This window comes from Schistocerca cancellata, chromosome 3 (assembly GCF_023864275.1).
Source record: "Schistocerca cancellata isolate TAMUIC-IGC-003103 chromosome 3, iqSchCanc2.1, whole genome shotgun sequence".
Taxonomy (NCBI): domain Eukaryota; kingdom Metazoa; phylum Arthropoda; class Insecta; order Orthoptera; family Acrididae; genus Schistocerca; species Schistocerca cancellata.
In genome coordinates this window covers 20,256,857-20,283,374 of record NC_064628.1, presented here as the reverse complement: position 1 = coordinate 20,283,374, position 26,518 = coordinate 20,256,857, and the positions used below count along the sequence as shown (strand labels likewise).

General features: G+C 40.3%; 1 protein-coding gene across 4 annotated transcripts in view; it reads left to right on the top strand.

The window, feature by feature from the left end:
* The window catches only part of LOC126176810 (WASH complex subunit 5), a 186,937-nt gene extending 167,093 nt beyond the window's left edge, over positions 1 to 19,844 (top strand). For 3 of the 4 annotated variants that reach the window (XM_049923991.1, XM_049923990.1, XM_049923992.1), the window contains one exon: positions 18,978 to 19,843. In XM_049923991.1, coding sequence (XP_049779948.1) covers positions 18,978 to 19,128 — 151 coding nt within the window. In that variant the 3' untranslated portion in view covers positions 19,129 to 19,843. Of the gene's footprint in view, positions 1 to 18,977 lie in introns of all 4 variants that reach the window. The other variant, XM_049923993.1, reaches the window with a different exon arrangement.
* Positions 19,845 to 26,518: the final 6,674 nt, after the last annotated feature.

Genomic DNA, 26,518 nt, shown 5'->3' with positions numbered 1-26,518 from the left:
TTGTTGTTGATCTAACCATTACAGGTTTCTCATCAGAAATTCGGCTGTGTACTGACTGTCTCAGGCCCAAAAATCAGGCCCTTATACATCCTCACACTAATAGGCACTGAAAATACACATTGGTTGATGTTTAATTTACAGAAATTACAATTAAAACTTAACTTATTAAATTGACTGAATACATTGAAAAATTGTATCTTTTTAACAGTTTCTTCTACTGCAAGAGCCAAGCTGAATTATTTGTTTAAATGATTAAATTAACAGATCTCGTTATGCAAACACTACTTTTGACAAAACTGTTAATTACTTTGGAATTAATTAAGGGCTGACTTTGCTAAAATGTTTTCGAGTAGAACCAAATAGATCTTTTAAGAATATTATTTATTTATTTATTTATGCATTTATTTTACCTGGAGAGATTAGGGCCTTCAGGACCTCTCTTACACCTAACCAGGCATACTCAGATTGAAAGAATTTCAGTTTGTGCAGAACATTATGGACATATCACGTTTTATATAGTATTAATGTTAAAGGGGAAAAAAAGAGATTATAACAGTAGTACAAGGATAATTATAACAATCAAAAAAATAATTATAACAATCAATAATAATAATAGTAATAGTAATGACTATGTATATGAAAGTAAACATATTTTTATTTTTTGAATGTCAGTGCTGTTGCTAGTTGGGAATTTTCTCATTATGTTCTTGCAACTTTTGAGTTATTCACATCGAGCAGAGACATAAGACGATAGAATGGGTGAAAGAGATATAGAAGAGGTAGCTAGGTTAGAGGAAGAGAAATAGAATGGTAAAATTTGAAGCTATGATGGAGAGGAGAAGGAGAGAGATGAGAGGGGCACAACACTGGTGGCTATACCGTCCCTAATATGTAAATTCTGATTTCCCTCTTGAATGTTAAGTGGTTCAGGATAAGACGCAGATCACAGGGGAACGCATTCCATAGTCAGTGGCTGGGATGGAGAATGACATGGAGAAAGATTTTGTGTTATGTAAAGGTACAGCCAAGATGTTAGATGTATCCAATCTGGTATTGTGGTTGTGGAATGATGATAGGTGTTTAATGTGAGAAGATAAGTGTTGGGGGCACCAGTGGCTAAGAAATCGATGAAGTAAGCACATCGTGTGGAGATTGCGTACCTTATGTGGGCGTATCCAACCTAGCTGGGAGTATGAAGGACCGATATGATCATACAACCGTATATTGCACACATATCTAATGCAAGCATTCATCACTAGCTCGAGGCACCACGAATTTTCACTATTTGTGCCGTGTTGAACTACATCACAGTAGTAAAGATTAGGCAAGACTAGTGTTTGGACTAATTTTTGTTTAACATGGGTTGGAAATATTTTTCTAAATTTTTGGATTGCATGTAGGGAGGAGAGTGATTTCCGGCAAGCTGTTGCTAACTGCCTATTGGCTTCTGTCTCGGGTTCTTCGGCCGATGTTCATCTAATGATTTTTCTGACATTTCACCAGCATGAATGGCTGGCATTGTCAAAGCTTCACGCTCCATTGCCGGTGGTGAACTGGAGCCGAGCTCGCGGCCGCAGACTATATGTACCTGGCGCGCCAACGTCCAAGGGCTTCTCCGCAGTCATTTCCGGTGCGGTTCTCCTCTTGCTACCTGCAACGGTCGTTCGCTGCAGTACGGGAAGCCAGGATCCGTTTACCTTAAGGCTTTCCTCTTTCATGTTGAAACCGTTCGCATGATTTTGTATTTCTACAGCTTCTCCAAACAAGCGCGTGTGATAGTGCTTCTCTGCAGCCAGAACTTCTGTGTCGGCGAATTTTATTACGTGGTCGGTCTCATTCAGTGCGTGCTCTGCCACGGCCGTTTTCTCCACCTGCCCCAACCTGCAATGTCGCTTATGCTCTTTCATCCTGGTGTTAATTGATCGTCCAGTCATTCTGACATAAACTTTTCTGCATGTGCATGGTATGCGGTATATTCCCGACATTGCAAGTGGGTCTCTTTTCTCCTTCGCCGATCTAAGACACTCTTTGATCTTCCTTGTCGGTTTGAAAATCGTCTTTACGCCATGTTTGCGCAATATACAGCCGATTCTGTCCGTCATTCTGGAAATGTATGGCAGAAAGGCCGTACCCGACATTTCATTTTCTGGTTCCTTACTTCACCGAGTGTTTGGCTCTGTTACAGTTCTAATGTAATTTGTGGAGTACCCATTGCTCCTCAGAACAGTTTCCAGGTGTTGCATTTCTCGTTTGAGTTGTTGCAGCTCACATATTCATCCTGCTCTCGTTACGAGCGTACTAATCATGCCTCTTTTCTGGCTCGGGTGGTGGTTTGACAGTTTGTGCAGGTATCGGTCCGTGTGTGTCGGTTTTCGATACACGCTGTGTCCCAGGTTTTCGCCGTCCCTTGTGACCAGCACATCTAGAAATAGCAGTTTCTTGTCCTTTTCTACTTCCATGGTAAATGTTATGTTGGCATGGAGGCTGTTCAAGTGTCTTAGGAAGTCACCGAGCTGTTCTTCACCATGGCTCCACAGCACAAAAGTATCATCGACGTACCTGTACCACACCTTAGGTTTGCAAGTCACTGAGTCCAGTGCCTGTGCTTCAAATTGTTCCATGAAGAAGTTGGCCACCACTGGACTGAGAGGACTACCCATGGCGACGCCTTCCAGCTGTTCGTAGAAATCGCCATTCCACGTGAAATAGCTCATGGTGAGACATGCATGGAAGAGCTTTTTGATGTCTTGCGGGAACATGGAACCGATGTGCTCCAGAGCGTCACTGAGTGGCACTTTCGTAAATAATGAAACAACATCAAAGCTGACCAGTATGTCGTTTGGTGCAAGTTTCAGTTCCTTCAGCTTCTCAATGAAATGTCCTGAGTCCTTAATGTATGTGTTGGTCTTCCCCACGTGTGGCTGGATCAGAGAGGCCAAGTGTTTTGTCAGTTTATACGTTGGTGAGCCAGGAGCGCTAACGATCGGTCTCAGGGGAACGTTGTTCTTATGGATCTTGGGTAATCCATACAGCCGAGGTGGTAGGGCTTCTGTGTTGCGCAGGTTTTCTGTATGTCCGCCGGCAGAGAAGACGCCTTGATTAATATGTGATATGCTGCGTCGGATCTGCCTTTAGTTTTCGGTACGTCGTCGGATATAATAGGTCTCGGATCTTTTGCTCATAATCTTCGGTCTTCATTACGACTGTCGCATTCCCCTTATCGGCAGGCAGTACCAATATACTCTTGTCGGCGTTTAGATTCTTAATGGCTTGTACCTCTTCTTTCTTCAGGTTCCAAGCTGGTGGTTTTGCTCGGTGCAGTATCCGGGCTGTTTCAGTGCGTATTTCCTGTGCCCTTTCACAGGGAAGGGTCTGAATGGCTGCTTTGGTGTTGGCAATGATGTCCTCCATAGGTATAGTTCTCCGGATGATAGCAAAATTCCCTCCTTTTTGAAGAACAGACACTTTCTCTTTGGTCAATTGTCATTCAGTGAGGTTGACCACTGTGTGCGACATGTCGGGAATCGCCTTGTCGGTTTGCTTCCGGCATCTTTCAAACTTTTTCTGCCGCTCGGTGCAGCGCTCGAGTTCGTTCTGCATGCTCCTGTGAGTGATGCTGTCGATCTTGCCCCAGTCGTCTCGATGCATTCTACTACTTAGTTGATAGAAAATTTCCAGAAGTTCCTGATCCGTTCTTGCCAAATCTCTCCGTGTTGTATGTATTCGCTCACGAAGAAAACCTCATTCCATAGACAACTGGGACAAGATTGACAGCATCACTCACAGGAGCGTGCAGAATGAACTCGAGCACTGCACTGAGCGGCAGAAAAAGTTTGAAAGATGCCGGAAGCAGACCGACAAGGCAATTTCCGTCATGTCACACACAGTGGTCAACCTCACTGAATGACAATTAACCAAAGAGGAAGTGTCTGTTCTTCAAAAAGGAGGGAATTTCGCTATCATCCCGAGAACTATACCTATGGAGGACATCATTGCCAACAACACCGAAGCAGCCATTCGGACCCTTCCTTGTGAAAGGGCAGAGGAAATACGCACTGAAACAGCCAGGATAGTGCGCCGAGCAAAACCACCAGCTTGCAACCTGAAGAAAGAAGAGGTACAAGCCATTAAGAATCTCAATGCCGACAAGAGTATATTGGTACTGCCTGCCGATAAGGGGAATGCGACAGTCGTAATGAAGACCGAAGATTATGAGCAAAAGATCCGAGACCTATTAGATCCGACGACATACCGAAAACTAAGGGCAGATCCTACGCAGCATATCACATATTAATCAAGGCGTCTTCTCTGCCGGCGGACATACAGAAAAGCTGCGCAACACAGAAGCCCTACCACCTCGGCTGTATGGATTACCCAAGATCCATAAGAACAACGTTCCCCTGAGACCAATCGTTAGCGCTCCTGGCTCACCAATGTATAAACTGGCAAAACACTTGGCCTCTCTGCTCCAGCCACACGTGGGGAAGACCAACACATACATTAAGGACTCAGGACATTTCATTGAGAAGCTGAAGGAACTGAAACTTGCACCAAACGACATACTGGTCAGCTTTGATGTTGTTTCGTTATTTACGAAAGTGCCACACAGTGACGCTCTGGAGCACATCGGTTCCATGTTCCCGCAAGACATCAAAAAGCTCTTCCATGCATGTCTCACCATGAGCTATTTCACGTGGAATGGCGATTTCTACGAACAGCTGGAAGGCGTCGGCATGGGTAGTCCTCTCAGTCCAGTGGTGGCCAACTTCTTCATGGAACAATTTGAAGCACAGGCACTGGACTCGGTGACTTGCAAACCTAAGGTGTGGTACAGGTATGTCGATGATACTTTTGTGCTGTGGAGCCATGGTGAAGAACAGCTCGGTGACTTCCTAAGACACTTGAACAGCCTCCATGCCAACATAACATTTATCATGGAAGTAGAAAAGGACAAGAAACTGCTATTTCTAGATGTGCTGGTCACAAGGGTCACAGGATCTTGGACACAGCGTGTATCGAAAACCGACACACACGGACCGATACCTGCACAAACTGTCAAACAATCACCTGAGCCAGAAAGGAGGCATGATTAGTACGCTCGTAACGAGAGCAGGACGAATATGTGAGCCGCAACACCTCAAACGAGAAATGCAACACCTGGAAACTGTTCTGAGGACCAATGGGTACTCCACAAATTACTTTAGAAGTGTAACAGAGCCAAACACTCGGTGAAGTAAGGAACCAGAAAAAGAAATGTCGGGTACGGCCTTTCTGCCATACATTCCCAGAGTGACGGACAGAATCGGCCGTATATTGCGCAAACATGGCGTAAAGACGATTTTCAAACCGACAAGGAAGATCAAAGAGTGTCTTAGATCAGCAAAGGAGAAAAGAGACCCACTTGCAATGTCGGGAATATACCGCATACCATGCACATGCGGAAAAGTTTATGTCGGAATGACTGGACGATCAATTAACACCAAGATCAAATAGCATAAGTGATATTGCAGGTTGGGCAGGTGGAGAAATCGGCAGAGCACGCACTGAATGAGACCGACCGCAATAAAATTCGCCGACACGGAAGTTCTGACTGTAGAGAAGCACTATCACACGCGCTTGTTTAGAGAAGCTGTAGAAATACAAAATCATGCGAACGGTTTCAACATGAAAGAGGAAAGCCTTAAGGTAAACGGAACCTGGCTTCCCGTACTGCAGCGAACGACCGTTGCAGGTAGCAAGAGGAGAACCGCACCGGAAATGACTGTGGAGAAGCCCTCGGACGTTGGCGCGCCAGGTACATATAGTCTGCGGTCGTGAGCTCGGCACCAGTTCACCACCGGGAATGGAGGGTGAAGCTTTGACAATGCCAGCTACTCGTGCTGGCGAAACGTCAGATAAATCATTAGATGAACGTCGGCCGAAGAACCCAAGACAGAAGCCAATTGGCAGTTTGTCAACAAGTGGCCACGAAAGCCTTAAGATTTTTGTAAGCTGTGACTGTTTGTTCTTCCCAGTTTAGGTGTTCATCCAAGATTATTCCAAGGTCTTTTACTGTTTTTTGGTATGGTAGTTGGGTACCATTGAGGAGTATTTGAGGGACTGTTTCGTGAAAGTACCGGGTGCTTAACTTTGGATGAGATATAAGACTGACCCGGGATTTCCTTGAGGTTTGGTTTCAGACCTAGGTTCTGTGTCCATCGAGAAACAAGGCAAAGATCTGCGTTCATACTCGCTACTGTGTCAGCAATGTTCTTGGGGCTTGCACTTATGTACATTTGGATGTCGTAGGCATATAGATGGTAGTTGCAGGAGTGAATCACTGAAGAAATGTCATTAATGTACAGTGAGAAGAGTAATGGACCAAGGACGGAGCCTTGGGGGAACTCCAGAGTGCACGTTTTTCCATGATGACTTCTCCGACCCACAAATGACTTGTTGACTTCTGTTTTTGAGGTAGCTGTCGAACCAGTGTATTGCAGTGTTTAAGAAATTCAGCCATTTCATTTTAATTAGTAATATATCAAAGTCAACTGTATCAAAATCCTTGCTAAAGTCAAGCAGTGTTAGGATGGTAACTTCACATCTGTCCATAGCATGTTTAATGTCATCAGTTACTTTGATTAATGCAGTTGTTGTACTATGGTGCTTTGAGAAGCCTGACTGATATTTATCATGGGTGTTATGAGTTTTGAGGTAATCCGTCAGCTGTTCATGGGCGATGCATTCTAGGGCTTTAGATATTGCAGATAGTGTGCTGATTGGCCTGTAGTCACCCTGGCAACTTTAGGTTGTCAGTCTTTGCTTCCACTCAGTAGGATATGTACTACTGACTTGGGTGTAGGTTGAATTAAACTTTGCTTCCACTGAGTAGGATATGTACTACTGACAAGAGACAGGTTGAAGACGTCTGTGATAACTGGAATAATAGTGTCTACAACATTCTTAATCATGCCAATGCTCACTCCATCATTTCCTACTGCCTCGGAAGAGATTCTCGTAATTGCCTTGTGTACTCTGCCTGCAGTTACATGTTTTACGAAAAACTTGTCTTTCGAGAGATTGATATCTTGGTGCTGGTAATTTGTCGCGCTGCATGACAGTTTACAGCAGTTGAAAAGAAATCGTTTTATATATTATTAATTGTTCCTCCAAATGTTTATAATTAGTACAAATTTATATTCATTTATATGTCAACAATAGAATTTAAGTTACTAAACAATTACTGATTTCACCCTATAACAAAAGATGCTAACTGGGAATAGTCCAAAACAAATTAGAAAATGAATTACATACATAAAACTAAGCACAAAATTATATCTGGTGTTATATTCTTTAATACTTATCTGGTGTTATATTCTTTAATACTGAGGGCCAAACTTTCTGTTTTATGAAAACACAGATTATACTCACATTTGTTAATGGTAATTAGTTAAAAGTGAGAAAACGGGGAAGTAAAAATATCCCAGCTTGCTTCATCACAAAGGGGAGGGAGGTCTGAATAAAATTATATTTGATTAAATGTTGAATCAGGAAAAATCAGAAAGTGAGTGAAGAAGTGGGAGAATGTTGGGGGTGGTGGTGGGTTGGGGGCACAAGAGTGGTTGGAGGCTCAAAGTGGGTGTGGGGTGGGGGTGGGGGAAAGGTGTGTGTGAAAACTAAGCACAAAATTATATCTGGTGTTATATTCTTTAATACTTATCTGGTGTTATATTCTTTAATACTGAGGGCCAAACTTTCTATTTTATGAAAACACAGATTATACTCACATTTGTTAATGGTAATTAGTTAAAAGTGAGAAAACGGGGAAGTAAAAATATCCCAGCTTGCTTCATCACAAAGGGGAGGGAGGTCTGAATAAAATTATATTTGATTAAATGTTGAATCAGGAAAAATCAGAAAGTGAGTGAAGAAGTGGGAGAATGTTGGGGTGGTGGTGGGTTGGGGGCACAAGAGTGGTTGGAGGCTCAAAGTGGGTGGGGTGGGGGAAATGGTGTGTGTGTGTGTGTGTGTGTGTGTGTGTCAAGAGACTGTGATATATAACAACAAACATTGAGGAACACGAGGGGGGGGGGGGGGGGGGAGCTGGGGTGGGGAACATTGTTAATAAGATATGATAAACATTATTCACTGGTGTATACAGTTGTGTTAAAGTACAGTTCTGTCCCTTTTAGGTGTTTGCCATTAAGGCTCTATTATCCCATGTCATACTGTTATAATGCATTTAAATGTTCTGCTGAATATCACAGTTGCCATACATAACCTATTTTTTGCCATGTATTTCAGGTGCTCACATGGTGACTAAATTGCAACATATTGATATGAATCCTTGTGGCACAAAAAAAGAAAGAAATGTTCTGTTAAAAATTCTTTATCTCAAAAGCCCCAAATACAACAAATTCTTTTACTCACAGTAAATGTTGTAATGTAATATTTTTCTAATGTACTGTGCCTGTTGACTTGCATCATAGCTACAATATTTAGCTATTATGCTATTTGTTACAGTAAGAAACAGTAAGAGACATTTTACTTATATGTTGCCCATAGTTTTCCCAAAACAGTAGATGTGACAAAGGTGGTATTATCTAATGTACACTGTTAAAAAAAAAATTCATGTAAATGAAGTGTAAGAACATTGTATATATTTGATGCTGCATTGTAGCTTGTGTGTACAAGTGCATTTATTTTTATTGCTTCTGTGTCGGTGGCAAAATGAACATTAAATCTTCTTTAAGTCACACTGTATATACAATGTTTAACACTTATGTTCATTGCCAATAAGACATGGTGTACATGTGTACAGACATATTACTGCTTAGTTACACCAGAATTATTTTATTTGGGTGCTTTTTACCTACTAAGGAGCAATTACTCCAGACTATGGAATTTATAATGCATTGCTACATCCTGCAGGCATATCACAGCTGTTATATACTTATTAATGTGTTACATATGCATGGACCTTGCCGCTGGTGGGGAGGCTTGCGTGCCTCTGCAATGCTGATGGCCGTACCGTAGGTGCAACCACAACACAGGGGTATCTGTTGAGAGGCCAGACAATTGTGTGGTTCCTGAAGAGGGGCAGCAGCCTTTTCAGTAGTTGCAGGGGCAAGAGTCTGGATGATTGACTGATCTGGCCTTGTAACACTAACCAAAACATCCTTGCTGTGCTGTTGGTACTTGTGAACGGCTGAAAGCAAGGGGAAACTACAGCCGTAATTTTTCCTGAGGGCATGCAGCTTTACTGTATGGTTAAATGATGAAGACGTCCTCTTGGTAAAATATTCCGGAGGTAAAATAGTCCCCCCATTCGGATCTCCGGGCGGGGACTGCTCAGGAGGACGTCGTTATCAGGAGAAAGAAAACTGGCGTTCTACAGATAGGAGTGTGGAATGTCCAGATCCCTTAATCGGGCAGGTAGGTTAGAAAATTTAAAAAGGTGAAATGGATAGGTTAAAGTTAGATATAGTGGGAATTAGTGAAGTTCAGTGGCAGGAGGAACAACACTTTTGGTCAGGTGAATACAGGTTTATAAATACAAAATCAAATAGGGGTAATGCAGGAGTAGGTTTAATAATGAATAAAAAAATAAGAGTGCGGGTAAGCTACTACAAAAAGCATAGTGAACGCATTATTGTGGCCAAGATAGACACGAAGCCCACGTCTACTACAGTAGTACAAGTTCATGTGCCATCTAGCTCTGCAGATGAAGAAATTGATGAAATGTATGATGAGGTAAAAGAAATTATTCAGGTAGCGAAGGGAGATGAACTGGAATTCGAGAGTAGGAAAAGCAGAGAAGGGAAACATAGAAGGTGAGTATGGGTTGGGGTAAGAAATGAAAGAGGAAGCTATCTGGTAGAATTTTGCACAGAGCATAACTTAATCATAGCTAACACTTGGTTTAAGAATAATGATAGAAGATTTGCATACATGGAAGAACCCTGGAGATACTAAAGGTATCAGATAGATTATATAATGGTAAGACAGAGATTTAGGAACCAGGTTTTAAATTGTAAGACATTTCCAGGGGCAGATGTGGACTCTGACCACAATCTATTGGTTATGGACCTCTAGATTAAAACTGAAAGAAACTGCAAAAATGTGGGAATTTAAGGAGATGGGACCTGGATAAACTGACTAAAACAGAGGTTGTACAGAGTTTCAGGGGGAGCATAAGGGAACAATTGACAGGAATGGGGGAAAGAAATACAGTAGAAGAAGAATGGGTAGCTCTGAGGGATGAAGTAGTGAAGGCAGCAGAGGATCAAGTAGATAAAAAGCCGAGGGCTCTTAGAAATCCTTGAGTAACAGAAGAAATATTGAATTTAATTGATGACAGGAGAAAATATAAAAATGCAGTAAATGAAGCAGGCAAAAAGGAATACAAACGTCTCAAAATGAGATTGACAGGGAAGTGCAAAATGGCTAAGCAGGGATGGCTAGAGAACAAATGTAAGGATGTAGAGGCTTATCTCACTAGGTATAAGATAGATACTGCCTACAGGAAAAATTAAAGAGACCTTTGGAGAAAAGAGAACCACTTGTATGAATATCAAGAGCTCAGATGGAAACCCAGTTCTAAGCAAAGAAGGGAAAGCAGAAAGGTGGAAGGAGTATATAGAAGGTCTATACAAGGGTGATGTACTTGTGGACAATATTATGGAAATGGAAAGAGGGTGTAGATGAAGATGAAAGGGGAGATACAATACTGCCTGAAGTGTTTGACAGAGTAATGAAAGACCTGAGTCGAAACTAGGCCTTGGGAGTAGATAACATTCCATTGGAACTACTGACGGCCTTGGAGAGCCAGTCCTGACAAAACTCTACCATATGGTGAGCAAGATGTATGAAACAGGCGAAATACCCTCAGACTTCAAGAAGAATATAATAATTCCAATCCCAAAGAAAGCAGGTGTTGACAGATGTGAAAATTACCGAACTATCGGTTTAATAAGTCACAGCTGCAAAATACTAACGCGAATTCTTTACAGGTAAATGGAAAAAAGTGGTAGAAGCCGACCTCTGGAAAGATCAGTTTGGATTCCGTAGAAATGTTGGAACACGTGAGGCAATACTGACCCTATGACTTATCTTAGAAAATAGATTAAGGAAAGGCAAACCTACGTTTGTAGCATTTGTAGCTTTTGACAGTGTTGACTGGAATACTCTCTTTCAAATTCTAAAGGTGGCAGGGGGTAAAATACAGGGAGCAAAAGGCTATTTACAATTTGTACAGAAACCAGATGGCAGTTATAAGAGTCGAGGGGCACGAAAGGGAAGCAGCGGTTGGGAAGGGAGTGAGACAGGATTATAGCCTCTCCCCGATGTTATTCAATCTGTATATTGAGCAAGCAGTAAAGGAAACAAAAGAAAAATCGGAGTTGGTATTAAAATCTATGGAGAAGAAATAAAAACTTTGAGGTTCGCCGATGACATTGTAATTCTGTCAGAGACAGCAAAGGACTTGGAAGAGCAGTTGAACGGAATGGGAACATCAACAAAAGCAAAACAAGGATAATGGGATGTAGTCGAATTAAGTCGGGGTGATGCTGAGGGAATTAGATTAGGAAATGAGACACTTAAAGTAGTAAAGGAGTTTTGCTATTTGTGGATCAAAACAAATGATGATGGTCAAAGTAGAGAAGATATAAAATGTAGACTGGCAATGGCAAGGAAAGCGTTTCTGAAAAAGAGTAATTTGTTAACATCGAGTATAGATTTAAGTGTAAGGAAGTCGTTTCTGAAAGTTTTTGTATGGAGTGTAGCCATGTATGGAAGTGAAACATGGACGATAAATAGTTTGGATAAGAAGAGAATAGAAGCATTCGAAATGTGGTGCTACAGAAGAATGCTGAAGATTACATGGGTAGATCACATAACTAATGCGGAGGTTTTGAATAGAATTGGGGAGAAGAGGAGAGTTTGTGGCACAACTTGACAAGAAGAAGGGGACCCGGTTGGATAGGACATGTTCTGAGGCATCATGGGATCACAAATTTAGCATTGGAGGGCAGCGTGGAGGGTAAAAATTCGTAGAGGGGAGACGTAGAGATGAGAGATGAATATACTAAGCAGATTCAGAAGGATGTAGGTTGCAGTAAGTACTGGGAGATGAAGAAGCTTGCACAGGATAGAGTAGCATGGAGAGCTGCATCAAACAAGTCTCAGACTGAAGACCACAACAACAACAACAACAACAACGACAACTACATGCATGCTTGGATGCTGCACTGTTGTGATGCAGTTAGAGTCCCTTATTCTCTATTCTTATTTATCCCCCCTCCCCTGTCCCCCATTTGCTCCCTGCCTTTGCTACTCCCAAAACATTTTCCACCCCTCCAGTTCACTATTTTTCTTACGTTTACTATGCATACATGCAACAAGTTTTGTATTAATTGCCTCTAAGTGAAGTCATGGTTAACTTAATGGCTGGAAATTCTGTAATCTCCCTGTAATTAGTATCGTCCTTGTAATAAATAAGTTCTGTATCTGTTGTGATTAAGATAGTTGTACACTTACGCTAATCTATTTATGCTGTGTAACTCAAAAGTAGCTTTCATTAGATGCTTTTTCCTACTAAGGAGCAGCTATTCTGTTTTATGCAAGTGTAATGCACTTTTTACATTTCAATAAGCATATTATGATTACTATATGTTTTCCTACTTTTACTATATTTCATAAATATGGCACTGTGACTGCAGTCTCATGTTTTCTATCCGCCTCGGACCCCCAACCCCCTCCAAAATGCCTACCCCTCCCCCCCTCCCCCTGTTTCTGGTGTGTCTCCCATTCTCACACCCCCTGCCAGCATTACTAAATGTGCCTAATCTAATGGATCACTATCCTTCCCTACCAGCCCCTTTCTCCCTCCCTGTTCCTCAATGCTTTGTTTGACGTTATATATATCACTCTCTTTTGCCATCCCCCAACTTTGAGCCTTCAACCACTTGCCTATGGGTAGGTCCATTGAAGTTTCTTGCCCCCTGCTCCCAACCCACTGCCCCAACTTTCTCCCACCTCTTTACTCTCATTCTGATTTCTCCTGATTCAGTATTTAATCAAATATGCACTCACATCCCTACTGTCATTTTGTTCAGCCCCTCCCTCCCCATCCCCTGCATTTATGCACCTCTAACACTGTTTTTTCACATTTCTACATCTCACTATAGTCTTTGACATTGCCCCTACCCCCATTCCTCGCTCCACCCCCCCCCCCCCCCCCCTCCATATTTGATTCCAAACCCATCTCTTTCTCTTAATTACACAGTTAACCGTCTTACTTTTATAAGTCTTGGTTAAATGAGGTATATTCCTGTATCCCTCCCATCCCTCTTCAGTCACCATCCATTACCCTCCCCCCACCCCTGCATTTTTAATTTCTGTTGTTAACTTTTGTATTATCACTGACACTTACTATATTCTTATATGTGATTTACTGTCTTTGAATTTTACTTCATTTTGTCCTTTTAGACTTAAGTTTCTCATCCAACTTAAATAGGTTCACTTACAGTTGTTGATGATCTGATGTACAGATGTTTATTGCTAAGCAGGTGGTGCACATTGCCTCCCCAAATATAATTATATATAGTCTGAAGATATTTAACATTGATAGTCATGTATCTATGACACTTTGTCATTTTAGTATTGAGATGTTCTATTACTCATACTCTTTGATTTCCTTTATCATTACATGTCAAGGACGTGTGCTCACATTTTATTTACCAACGTAAGCCTGTGTTTACTAAATATATCATGCTCCCACGATTATTTACTGATCTCTTAAAAGATGGTGATTTTGCATCAGGTATTTCATGAGGAGCCCATATTTTTCTTAATAGACATTTTACATTTTTTGAAATTTTTGCTTTTTAGTATGTTGTTGTTGTTGTGGTCTTCAGTCGTGAGACTGGTTTGATGCAGCTTTCCATGCTACTCTATCCTGTGCAAGCTTCTTCATCTCCCAGTATCTACATCTACATACATCTACATACATACTCCGCAATCCACCCTACGGTGCGTGGCGGAGGGTACCTCGTACCACAACTAGCATCTTCTCTCCCTGTTCCACTCCCAAACAGAACGAGGGATAAATCTACTGCAACCTACATCCTTCTGGATCTGCTTAGTGTATTCATCTCTTGGTCTCCCCTTACGATTTTTACCCTCCACGCTGCCCTCCATACTAAATTTGTGATCCCTTATGCCTCAGAACATGTCCTACCAACCGATCCCTTCTTCTGGTCAAGTTGTGCCACAAACTTCTCTTCTCCCCAATCCTATTCAATACTTCCTCATTAGTTATGTGATCTACCCATCTAATCTTCAGCATTCTTCTGTAGCACCACATTTCGAAAGCTTCTATTCTCTTCTTGTCCAAACTATTTACCGTCCATGTTTCACTTCCATACATGGCTACAGGAAGTATTGAATAGGATTGGGGAGAAGAGAAGTTTGTGGCACAACTTGACCAGAAGAAGGGATCGGTTGGTAGGACATGTTCTGAGGCATCAAGGGATCACCAATTTAGTATTGGAGGGCAGCGTGGAGGGTAAAAATCGTAGGGGGAGACCAAGAGATGAATACACTAAGCAGATTCAGAGGGATGTAGGTTGCAGTAGGTACTGGGAGATGAAGAAGCTTGCACAGTAAGAGTAGCGTGGAGAGCTGCATCAAACCAGTCTCAGGACTGAAGACCACAACAACAACAACAACAACATGGCTACACTCCATACAAATACTTTCAGAAATGACTTCCTGACACTTAAATCTATACTCGATGTTAACAAATTTCTCTTCTTCAGAAACGCTTTCCTTGCCATTGCCAGTCTACATTTTGTATCCTCTCTACTTCGACCATCATCGGTTATTTTACTCCCTAAATAGCAAAACTCCTTTACTACTTTAAGTGTCTCATTTCCTAATCTAATTCCCTCAGCATCACCCGACTTAATTCGACTACATTCCATTATCCTCGTTTTGCTTTTGTTGATGTTCATCTTATATCCTCCTTTCAAGACACTGTCCATTCCTTTCAACTGCTCTTCCAGGTCCTTTGCTGTCTCTGACAGAATTACAATGTCATCGGCAAACCTCAAGGTTTTTATTTCTTCTCCATGGATTTTAATACCTACTCCGAATTTTTCTTTTGTTTCGTTTACTGCTTGCTCAATATACAGATTGAATAACATCGGGGAGTGGCTACAACCCTGTCCCACTCCCTTCCCAACCACTGCTTCCCTTTCATGTCCCTCGACTCTTATAACTGCCATCTGGTTTCTGTACAAATTGTAAATAGCCTTTCGCTCCCTGTATTTTACCCCTGCCACCTTTAGAATTTGAAAGAGAGTATTCCAGTCAACATTGTCAAAAGCTTTCTCTAAGTCTACAAATGCTAGAAAGATAGGTTTGCCTTTCCTTAATCTTTCTTCTAAGATAAGTCATAAGATCAGTATTGCCTCATGTGTTCCAGTATTCCTACGGAATCCAAACTGATCTTCCCCGAGGTTGGCTTCTACTAGTTTTTCCATTCGTCTGTAAAGAATTCGTGTTAGTATTTTGCAGCTGTGGCTTATTAAACTGATTGTTCGGTAATTTTCACATCTGTCAACACCTGCTTTCTTTGGGATTGGAATTATTATATTCTTCTTGAAGTCTGACGATATTTCGCCTGTTTCATACATCTTGCTCACCAGATGGTAGAGTTTTGTCAGGACTGGCTCTCACAAGGCCGTAAGTAGTTCCAATGGAATGTTGTCTACTCTGGGGGCCTTGTTTCGACTCAGGTCTTTCAGTGCTCTGTCAAACTCTTCACGCAGTATCGTATCTCCCATTTCATCTTCATCTACATCCTCTTCCATTTCCATAATATTGTCCTCAAGTTCCTCGCCCTTGTATAGACCCTCTATATACTCCTTCCACCTTTCTGCTTTCCCTTCTTTGCTTAGAACTGGGTTTCCATCTGAGCTCTTGATATTCATACAAGTGGTTCTCTTTTCTCCAAAGGTCTCTTTAATTTTCCTGTAGGCAGTATCTATCTTACCCCTAGTGAGATAAGCCTCTACATCCTTACATTTGTCCTCTAGCCATCCCTGCTTAGCCATTTTGCACTTCCTGTCGATCTCATTTTTGAGACGTTTGTATTCCTTTTTGCCTGCTTCATTAACTGCATTTTTATATTTTCTCCTTTCATCAATTAAATTCAATATTTCTTCTGTTACCCAAGGATTTCTAAGAGCCCTGGTCTTTTTACCTACTTGATTCTCTGCTGCCTTCACTACTTCATCCCTCAAAGCTACCCATTCTTCTTCTACTGCATTTCTTTCCCCCATTCCTGTCAATTGTTCCCTTATGCTCTCCCTAAAACTCTGTACAACCTCTGGTTCTTTCAGTTTATCCAGGTCCCATCTCCTTAAATTCCCACCTTTTTGCAGTTTCTTCAGTTTTAATCTACAGGTCATAACCAATAGATTGTGGTCAGAGTCCACATCTGCCCCTGGAAATGTCTTACAATTTAAAACCTGGTTCCTAAATCTCTGTCTTACCATTATATAATCTATCTGATACCTTTTAGTATCTCCAGGGTTCTTCCATGTATACAACCTTCTATCATGATTCTTAAACCAAGTGTTAGCTATAATTAAGTTGTGCTCTGTGCAAAATTCTACCAGGCGGCTTCCTCTTTCATTTCTTAGCCCCAATCCATATTCACCTACTCTGTTTCCTTCTCTCCCTTTTCCTACACTCGAATTCCAGTCACCCACGACTATTAAATTTTCGGCTCCCTTCACTATCTGAATAATTTCTTTTATATCAGCATACATTTCTTCAATTTCTTCGTCATCTGCAGAGCTAGTTGCCATATAAACTTGTACTACTGTAGTAGGCGTGGGCTTCGTGTCTATCTTGGCCACAATAATGCATTCCCTATGCTGTTTGTAGTAGCTTACCAGCATTCCTATTTTCCTATTCATTATTAAACCTACTCCTGCATTACCCCTATTTGACGCTGTGTTTATAACCCTGTAGTCACCTGACCAGAAGTCTTGTTCCTCCTGTCACCGAACTTCACTAATTCCCACTATATCTAACTTTAACCTATCCATTTCCCTTTTTAAATTTTCTAACCTACCTGCCCGATTAAGGGATCTGACATTCCACGCTCCGATCCGTAGGACGCCAGTTTTCTTTCTTCTGATAACGACATCCTCTTGAGTAGTCCCCGCCCGGAGATCCGAATGGGGGACTATTTTACCTCCGGAATATTTTACCCAAGAGGACGCCATCATCATTTAATCATACAGTAAAGCTGCATGCCCTCGGGAAAAATTACGGCCGTAGTTTCCCCTTGCTTTCAGCTGTTCGCAGTACCAGCACAGCAATGCCGTTTTGGTTATTGTTACAAGGCCAGATCAGTCAATCATCCAGACTGTTGCCCTTGCAACTACTGAAAAGGCTGCTGCCCCTCTTCAGGAACCACATGTTTGTCTGGCCTCTCAACAGATACCCCTCCGTTGTGGTTGCACCTACGGTACGGCCATCTGTATCGCTGAGGCGCACAAGCCTCCCCACCAACAGCAAGGTCCATGGTATTTTAGTAAATACTTGAAAATGGCATAAAAGTCCGAAATGTGGGCTGTATTGAAATAAACAATAAAACAGTCAAATGACAGTGTGTTCCTTTAAAAAACAAATTGTATTTATTTAATGAAAAATCTGGTGTGCCCTTTTGGTAGCACTGGTCAGGTGCTGTCAATGCACATTTTTTGTTTTGATCTTTCAAGGCATTTGAAAGCTGGTCATTCTTTAATAACTAAGGTAGAGCTATATCTTTCAGTGTCTGTAGCTAACGCACTATTCCACTTACATAGTGGATCTTTAAAAACGATTTCATAAATTGTTTTCTCATAATTGTTGAAGCAGTTATTAAATTTAAGTAAAAAGCTGCAGATATTTACTCCCAGCCAAGCCAAAATGACTAACCAGGCAAGTGTCTCAAACATCAAAATACATTCAGGTATATCATTTGATGGAAAAAAAATTGGGTCTTAATCTCTAAATGTACATTAAGCTTTATCAACTTTGTTTTGCATAATTAGAAATTATTCCCTGTAACCATAACATAAATGTCAAAGTCAAAATGGAGGTATTGGCTGACATCAACCGCTGTCCCTCCTAGAAGGTTTCAGTTTTGCAATGCAGTACTTAATGTTTATTTATTATTTGTTGTGAGACACCAGCACCTACGTGTATTGAAACCTCCAAACTATTTAGTCATTCACTCAGAAACCAACATGAGATCCCCCCCTCCCCCTCTAGGTCCTTGGAACACTCCTATAGAATACACTAGTATTCAGTGAAGTATGTCAATTTGTAGCCCATGGTCATACTACTACTTCTGATAATATTTCTCTTTATGAATCAAAAGTAATTTATCAATTACTTACTGTATTTCATGAATTACTAAAATGATAGAAATTAATTAATAGTTAAAATAGGATTGAAAACTCGGAGTGGAAAACAAGCAATTTCAAGACCTTGTAAAGAGTAGAAAAGAAGTTTAAATTTATATACCACATATTTATAACTAACAAATAAATTTAAGTGTTAATTTCGAAGTACTCTGTGACATTTAGTGCCCAATCTAATTAAGTTAGGCAGCAAAATGCAGTGGAGAATTTGAATATTGTCAGTGTGCATGTTTATTTGAGCAAGTTAGTGATGGATGAATGATTATTGGAGATGGGTATCCTTAATTTAAATTATGCTTTGACTTGCTCTTAACACTTGTAATTAGAGGCACAGCATGTTTCCCAAAATTTGATTGTGAACTGTCAGCATCATTATTGTAATTATTTACTTCTACAGTTTATTTTATTTACTGTACTTAATGGGCCACAAAAACAACCTAGTCTGTGCTTAAGGATACAAATATAAATTAATTTCAAACAAAATATTTCATTTTTGTTGTTTACTTGCAGCTCAAAATCGCCCGAGTTTTCTGCTGAAGCTGCAACAGGGCTGCACTTCCTGGAAATGCTTGTCCATTACTCGGGCTTGCCACGAAATACCTTGGCAGACCACATACCTGAGCCTGTCCTCGATCAGTACCAGTCACTCGTCAGTGCATAACTGACAGACAGTGTCTGTCTGTAATTCCATAGTCTGTGACAGTTTTTCTTAAATCTTCTTAAATTTTTGGGTATTTATTGTAAATTGTGATTTACTGTTGTAATGCTCAATTTCTTGCTTTCGTAATAGCAGAACACAAAGCTTTGTAATGGACTGATTATATTTATCTATTATTATAGTATCCTTTTGTTGTTATTTAAAGTGTGTTAAATCTTATTCTGAAAGGACATATCTTTTTTGTATGTTGTTTTTGTTACAGAAAATGTTAGCATTGTGTTATTTTACAGTAAATTGTAAGAAGCTTCATTCTCTGTTTTTGTGCTATGTTTATAGAGTGCTGATTTGGTTAATATGTTAGTAACCAAGATTCCTGCTGTTAGCTGTAGTGTTTTGTTGTATGTTGCTAACAGGGCAGAAAAAAATAGACATAAAAATATAATGAGGCAGCTTGCAAACCTGCAAGATTCTGTAAGTATTGGTTATTAGTCTACACCAGTAGGAAAAAATGTTATAGATCAGTAAGACATATGCAGTCTATCACACACCTAATTTTTTTCTGAAGCCCGACACATGTATGTAGGCACAGGTCAATAATATGAAGCTCAGAAGGCAGAGGGCCATTACAAAAATGCAGTTCCATTTTGTTTAGCTATGGCATTATTTCCATTAACGACTACTGCTAGTTCTTTAAAATTGCTGTTATCTGCAAGACACCAACATTAAAGTAAGTTAATTCCCATAGGAACATAATTATCCATTTATTTGTTTCTTTATTTATTTATTTACTGTCCCTGGCATCACGTGGTGTACAATGCACAAAGATATAGGACATGGTTTACAGTAACAGTGTGGCAATTGTTTGAGTTTTTATAAGACATAATACAAACAGCATTAAAATTAATTTCACATGTATAAGCTTACATGTATGGTGGCATAAAAAATCATCAAAAAACTAAAAACAGATAGGGGACAGTTTTAAGTGTGTGATTGAATTAAATTTTTTAGAAGAGATAATACAAACAGTATTAATGTTAAATATTTTCAAATGCATAAGCTTACACGTATGATGCCATTAAATATTGTCAAAAAGCTAAACACACATAGGGGACAGTTTACATGTATGATTGCATTGCTGGTGCTGCTGAACTACTGCTGATGGAACCAATGTGATGTTCATGTGGGTCCCTGGCCACGTCGGAGTGTTGGGGAATGAAGCTGTCGATCCTGCTGCTAAAGCTGCAATCCAACTACCTAGGCATTTAGCTATTTTGCCCTTCAGATGATCTTTGTGTTGCCACACATAGGAACATTGTGTCGCTTTGGCATGTACACTGGTCTTCTCTATATGGGAACAAACTCCATGAAATTAAACGCCTCCCAACAGCTTGGGTGACTTCCTCTTGCCCCTGTCGTCGTGAGGAGATACTTTTAGCTAGGCTGCATATTGATCAATGTTGTTTCAGTCACTGTCATTTGTAAAGTGGAGATTCCACACTGCTATGTACTTACTGCAACTAACCATTGACAGTGTGCCATTTTCTGACACAATGCCGATTTTATAGCCATTTATTTTCAATGTATGTTTGTCATTTGAATCATCAGATATTTTAGCAGATACAGCATGGGCTGTAGATTGCTTTCTACTGTTTATTCGTCATAGTAACGTAGCAAAGGAAATTTAATTTTCAACTGTTTGAGCAACCCCTCAAAGGGAAAGTGATTGTTTTTAGCTATCACTCTCCTCCAGTCAATTATGCTCTGTGTATTATCAACTTCAAATTCATTCAGTAATTGACCATTTTAAGTCATGACATGGGTGCTTAAGACCTCAGCTGTTTTGTGCCCTAAAGCAATAACCAACAACAACAACTACTACTACTATGGCCATAAGTGAAAGGTAAAATGCAGTCAAGGTTCAGGTTTGACCACAGCCACCAACCCCAGATGAGAGACAAATAGATAACAGGACTGGCATAAGGGATGGAGAGAATATTTAAGGGAACTTGGATAAGGAACGAAGGAAAAGGAAAATGTAAAGGTACTTGATGAAGGTATGTCTCAAATATGTAAAAGGACTATCTCAAAAGGACAACTGGCCACATCACAATCTCAAGTGATAAGTCAGATTTAATGAGGCATTCACACTTTTACAGTTTGGGGAAAAAAAAAAAAAAAAAAAAAAAGAAAATGGACCACTCCTCTTTAACACAACAGTGACAAGTAATAATACCTGACTTTGCAGATATCCATAGCATAAGATTTTGAATAGATGCTACATCTTGGTACCATTTAGTGAGGAGACTGTGAAAATCATAAAGGCTAAGCGTAAGCTGTGCAAGCTCCCTATCAGATAGTTACTCTCTCAAAATATACAGCCTGGTTGAATGCACTTACAACAATAGTTGAAGAAAATATAATAAAAATATACAGAATAGTAGCAGAGTAGGATCTTTGTATGGGAACAAAATACAAAAAAATGCAACAACTGACTCTGGACCTTATAGGTGTCAGCTACAAATTCACAAAGAAGGTGGACTCCCTGAGTGAGTACAAGTGAAGGTCAAAACTATGGAAGCACCAAAAACATAACACATTACCATACCTAATATGTTGCATGAAACACATTGGCATTCAAAACAGTTTCTATTCCTCTCAGAATGGAAGAATACAGGTCCTGTATGGTTTATAAGGGAATATTACAGCGTTCTTCCTGCAAAACAGTGGCAAGTTCAGGTAATGCTGATAGAGGTGAATAACAGTCTTGCACGCTTCTCTACAAAGTAGACCACAAAGGCTCAATAGTATTGAGGTCTGATGACTATTGTGACCAGGGCAGATGCAAAAATTTATTCTCATACTCACAGAACTAGCAAACTGTGTGAACAAAACGAATCCTGTTATCTGGGAACACAGCTTCACCATTGGAGAACAAAAATTGTACCACGGGATGGATCAAGCTTGGCCATTGGAGGACAAACATCGTACCCTGAGATGGAACTGATCACCCAAAATGGTCACATAATCCTTGACATTAATTGCGAACTTGCAGAGTAAACATGGGGCCCATGGAACACCATTATGTGGCTGCCCAAATCATCACTGAACCCCCACCATAAACTAAGCCAGAAGTTGTAAACAGTATGTAACAAGACCCATCCAATCAAATGACTTTCTGCTATTGCTCCATAGTCCTGGTTTTATAGCTTCAGCACCGCATTTTCAGAAAACTCATTTATATATTTGTTTTGCCGGGTCGAGCTCTAATTGTGTACTAAATTTAAATAGTCTCTCCCCTCCACAAATTCTTCACATACAACAGAATTAAAATAAGATTCTGTCCTCAATATTAAAATTTCTACTTGAGTTTTCTCTGGATTACCTGTTGAACTTCCTGATCACTCACATTCCTCATGTGTTGTGAAAAAGGAACCTGAGACAGTTACTTCAGCTGAATCTTAACATTGTTCTAAAATACCTAATTTCTTACTAGTACCTGAATTTTGTTTTTGACTCATATTTAATTTGCCAGATTGTTCATTTACCTTTTTTGTGACTACATTTGGATTCAAAGTTCGGTATAGTTGTTTTTAAATCTAATACTGTTTGATATATCTGAGCCCTTATGTGATGTGACTTTGCAATGTGTTCCTCTAACTTACTGGTTTGTTGGTCTATTTTAGCCTTAGCTGTATCTAATCTGGCATGTAGTTTAGTTGTTTCTCAGGTAGAACTTTCTCAAACTTAACACTTAGAGCATATAAGTTAACATTCATTAGTTTGTTATCATAAGTAATTTGTGCACTAAACTTTTCAAATGCTCTTCCATGTTTCAAGTTGAAGCTGGCATACAATCCAAATAACATTTTGTACACAACATTTCCCCATTTCACAGCAGTTCCTAACACATAACGGAGAATCACTTCTTACAATGAACCCAGTTTTTACTTAACACACGATGTCACATAAGGCAGAAAAGTAAAAAAATAAAAATTGTTCTGAATAAATACAGCTCACTTTACACTGCTGTGCAAAACACAGCATTCTAACATGGAGTGCTGTGTGCCACTGCAAATCAGAGATGCTGTGAGTTGTCTCTCATATTGAAAATCATTGCTTAATTCCAGGTCATCAGCTGCAGTTAGTTGCCATCTGACAAAGCAGCTCCATTTCGTCATCTTCAGTATTCTTTTAGTTGAATGTAGTGCTGTGATCTTAACTGCCTGTAATCTGCAACAAAGTTCTTCATGATAATAGCCTTTTAACACAGTTAGCATATGCACTTACTTGCTTCAACCTGTGATTTATATTGGTGCCAATTGTTATGGCTCAGTTTCATAATAATTCTGCAGGTAAAATAGGTTATTTTTCTTAAATATTTTCATTCAGTAATCTCTGTTACTGCTATCTGTCTAGTACTTCTTTCTTTTATCACTCTCTGTGGTATCCTTTACTCTCATAACAACGTTTTAGTTTTCATTACACTTCCAGCAGTAAACTGAACTATGTTCTGCACTTATGTACCACAAATGTGGTATTTGAGTAGCTTTTGTAGAACAAATGAATGATGTTCTTCTTACTTTCTATGTTCTTATCATGTCTTCCTGTAAGGCTGTTTTTGGAGGGTGTCAAATTTATCTGTAGTGTTCAACAATGTACCATGAAGTTTGGTCCCAAAACACATTACTGAAAATATTGGTCAGATGTAGTTGTCATGCAGGTGACACAGTTGACACCCTGAACAGCACATTTTAGAAGTGTTGCCAATGCCCGAAGTACAGAAGAGAAATGCAAAAAGTTTGTTTCAGAACATTTTTTCACATCATCCCCATCTCAGTAGGGGTTTCTTACTCCCCCAACGCTTTTGTACAAAAAATGTGTCATGTACATACCAAATTTTGTTGAAATGGTTTCATGAAAATAATCACAAAAAATTGAAATCCTATCACCCAATCTACCTTCCTCCCTCTATTTCCGCCAACCCTCTTACACCCTGCTACCCTGTACCTCTTCCAGCTGCCTCTTTACACACTGCCCCTCTTCCATCTACCTCCCCACAACCAATCCCACTGCCCTCGTCAGACCCTCTTCCCCTGCCAGCTGCCCTCTACCACTCTCCATCTTCTACTTGCCTCCTACACCATCTCCTTCCCCCTTCCTCTCTCTCTCTCTCTCTCTCTCTCTCTCTTTCTCTCTCTCTCTCTCTCTCTCTCTCTCTCTCTCTCTCTCTCTCTGTCCTCATCCTCCCCCCTCACTCTTGTCCACATCCTTCCCCCTCACTCTATATGTCAAACCAATCCTCCCCCTTCTCTCTGTCCATCTACTCCCCCCCCCCCCTCTGTCCACCCCCTGTCCACCTCCTCCTCTGCCTTTCTCTGTCCATCTCCTCATCCCTCTCTCTCTCTGTCCATATCCACATCTCCCTCTCTCTGTCCCTCTCCCTCCCACCATCCCTCTGTCCAACTCCTCATCCCTCTCTATCTCTGTCTGTCTCCTCCTTCCCCTCTCTCTATATCAATCTCCTTCTTCGCCTCTCTCTCTCTCTGTTCATCCCGCCCTCCCCTCTCCTCTGTCCATCTCCCCCTCCTCACTTCTCCGTCTATCTCCTGCTCCTGTCTTACAAGCATTCTTGACTAACGTCAACTCATCACATTGAATCTCAGAGGTAACTAACACTAATGACTGTTACAGCCTGTATTTAAAGCAAACATGATTTGCATCCTTGTAGTGGTGCTATTAGTGCCACTCGTGTGTGACCAGTGTGAAATTTGAATAGATGTCATCTTTCAGATGTATGAACATGCCTAACAACTTTTGTTGTCATACAACTCCTTGTTGTTGTGATTTACTTTTCCACATGTTCTCATTGATTTCCATATGTTTTTTTGAATCTGGATAATGGGTATGATTATACATACTTTTAGTCGGGCTATAACTGATCTTAAGGCCTACTATCAATTTTACTTTAAAATATGCTTTGATTAATGAAGTTTGTCTACACTAGAAACAAACAGCATAACGTCATAAGCAAACTGAGCGAGATTCAGGTATGTTCCATTAATGCATATTCATTTTCATGTTTCCCAGTCTAATGATTTGAAAACTTCCTCTAGGGAGTGAGTGAATATTTCATAAGAAGTTGTGACTGTGTCCAAATTCAGCTCAAAGTTGTGCAGTCTATCTTGATGATGCCATAAGCGAATAAATCACAGTAATTATCAAAAATACCTTGGAATTATACTTGGCAATTCGTGATTTTTCCAGATCTGATGTCACAATGTGTTCTCTTTCATCTAGGTGGTTTGTTTGGATGTTCTTTGCCATGTTACCAGCAGAGCAGAATCTCTGAAGTCATAACAGACATGTCAGAAGTGTAAAGATGGGATAAGAGGAGCAATTACTGATCTATGTGATAACCTGGTTTTTCTTGAGAATGGCTTTGTAATATTTTGTCCTACGATGTCTCTGAAGTAGTGATTTTTCATCAGATTTTCAAGATGCCAGTTGAGTCTACCAGTAGATCGAATTTCACTAGGCAAGGCCTGCACCTCAATAGGTATGGGAAGGGGAGGCTGGCAAAGCTTATAGGTTACAATGTAATAGATGGTGGTGGGCTCACTCATGGAAAAATTCCTATAGTAGTTGGTGTTAGACTGCACCTTTTTTTAGATTAAAGTCAACTGATAAGTTTACCTGCTTAAAGGAAGTTCCTCAAACAAAGCAATCACGTTCATAGGACGTCATGTTTCCAAGAAGAGAAGTAATTAGCATATTTCATCAAAATATAAGAGGTATTGAAGATAATGTTAGTGAACCGCTTATAGATGTTGACTCTGAAATTATCAGTATATCGGAGCACCACTTAAATAAATTCACAATTCAGGGGCTTCCTTTACCGGGATACAGATTAGCTGGCCGTTTTTCAAGGAGTTCCTTGCAGAATGAGGGAGTGGCCATGTACGCGAAAAACAGTATTCTGTTTGAGTCCATTAACGTATCATGGCACTGCACTGAAAAGATATTTAAATGTTGTGCAGGGGCAGTTGAATGTAGTGAAACTTAACATCTCATAGTTGTTGTTGATAGGTCCCCTAACACTGACATCAGAGCATTCCTGCTCAAGCTAGAGAAGGTTCTTGATTCAGATTCACTTCATAGGAAGTACCAGAAATTAGTTATATGTGGTGACTTCATTATTAATTTTGTATATGATTGTGCAAGAAAAAGGATGTTGGTGGATCTCCTAAATTCAGATGATCTGATGCAGACTGTGTTTTTTCCAACTAGGGTGCAGGGGAACGGTAGCACAACCATAGACCCTATTTTTATTCATTCTTCATTACTAGATTGGCATTCTGTTAGTAAAGGGTGAATGGCCTTTCAGACCATGATG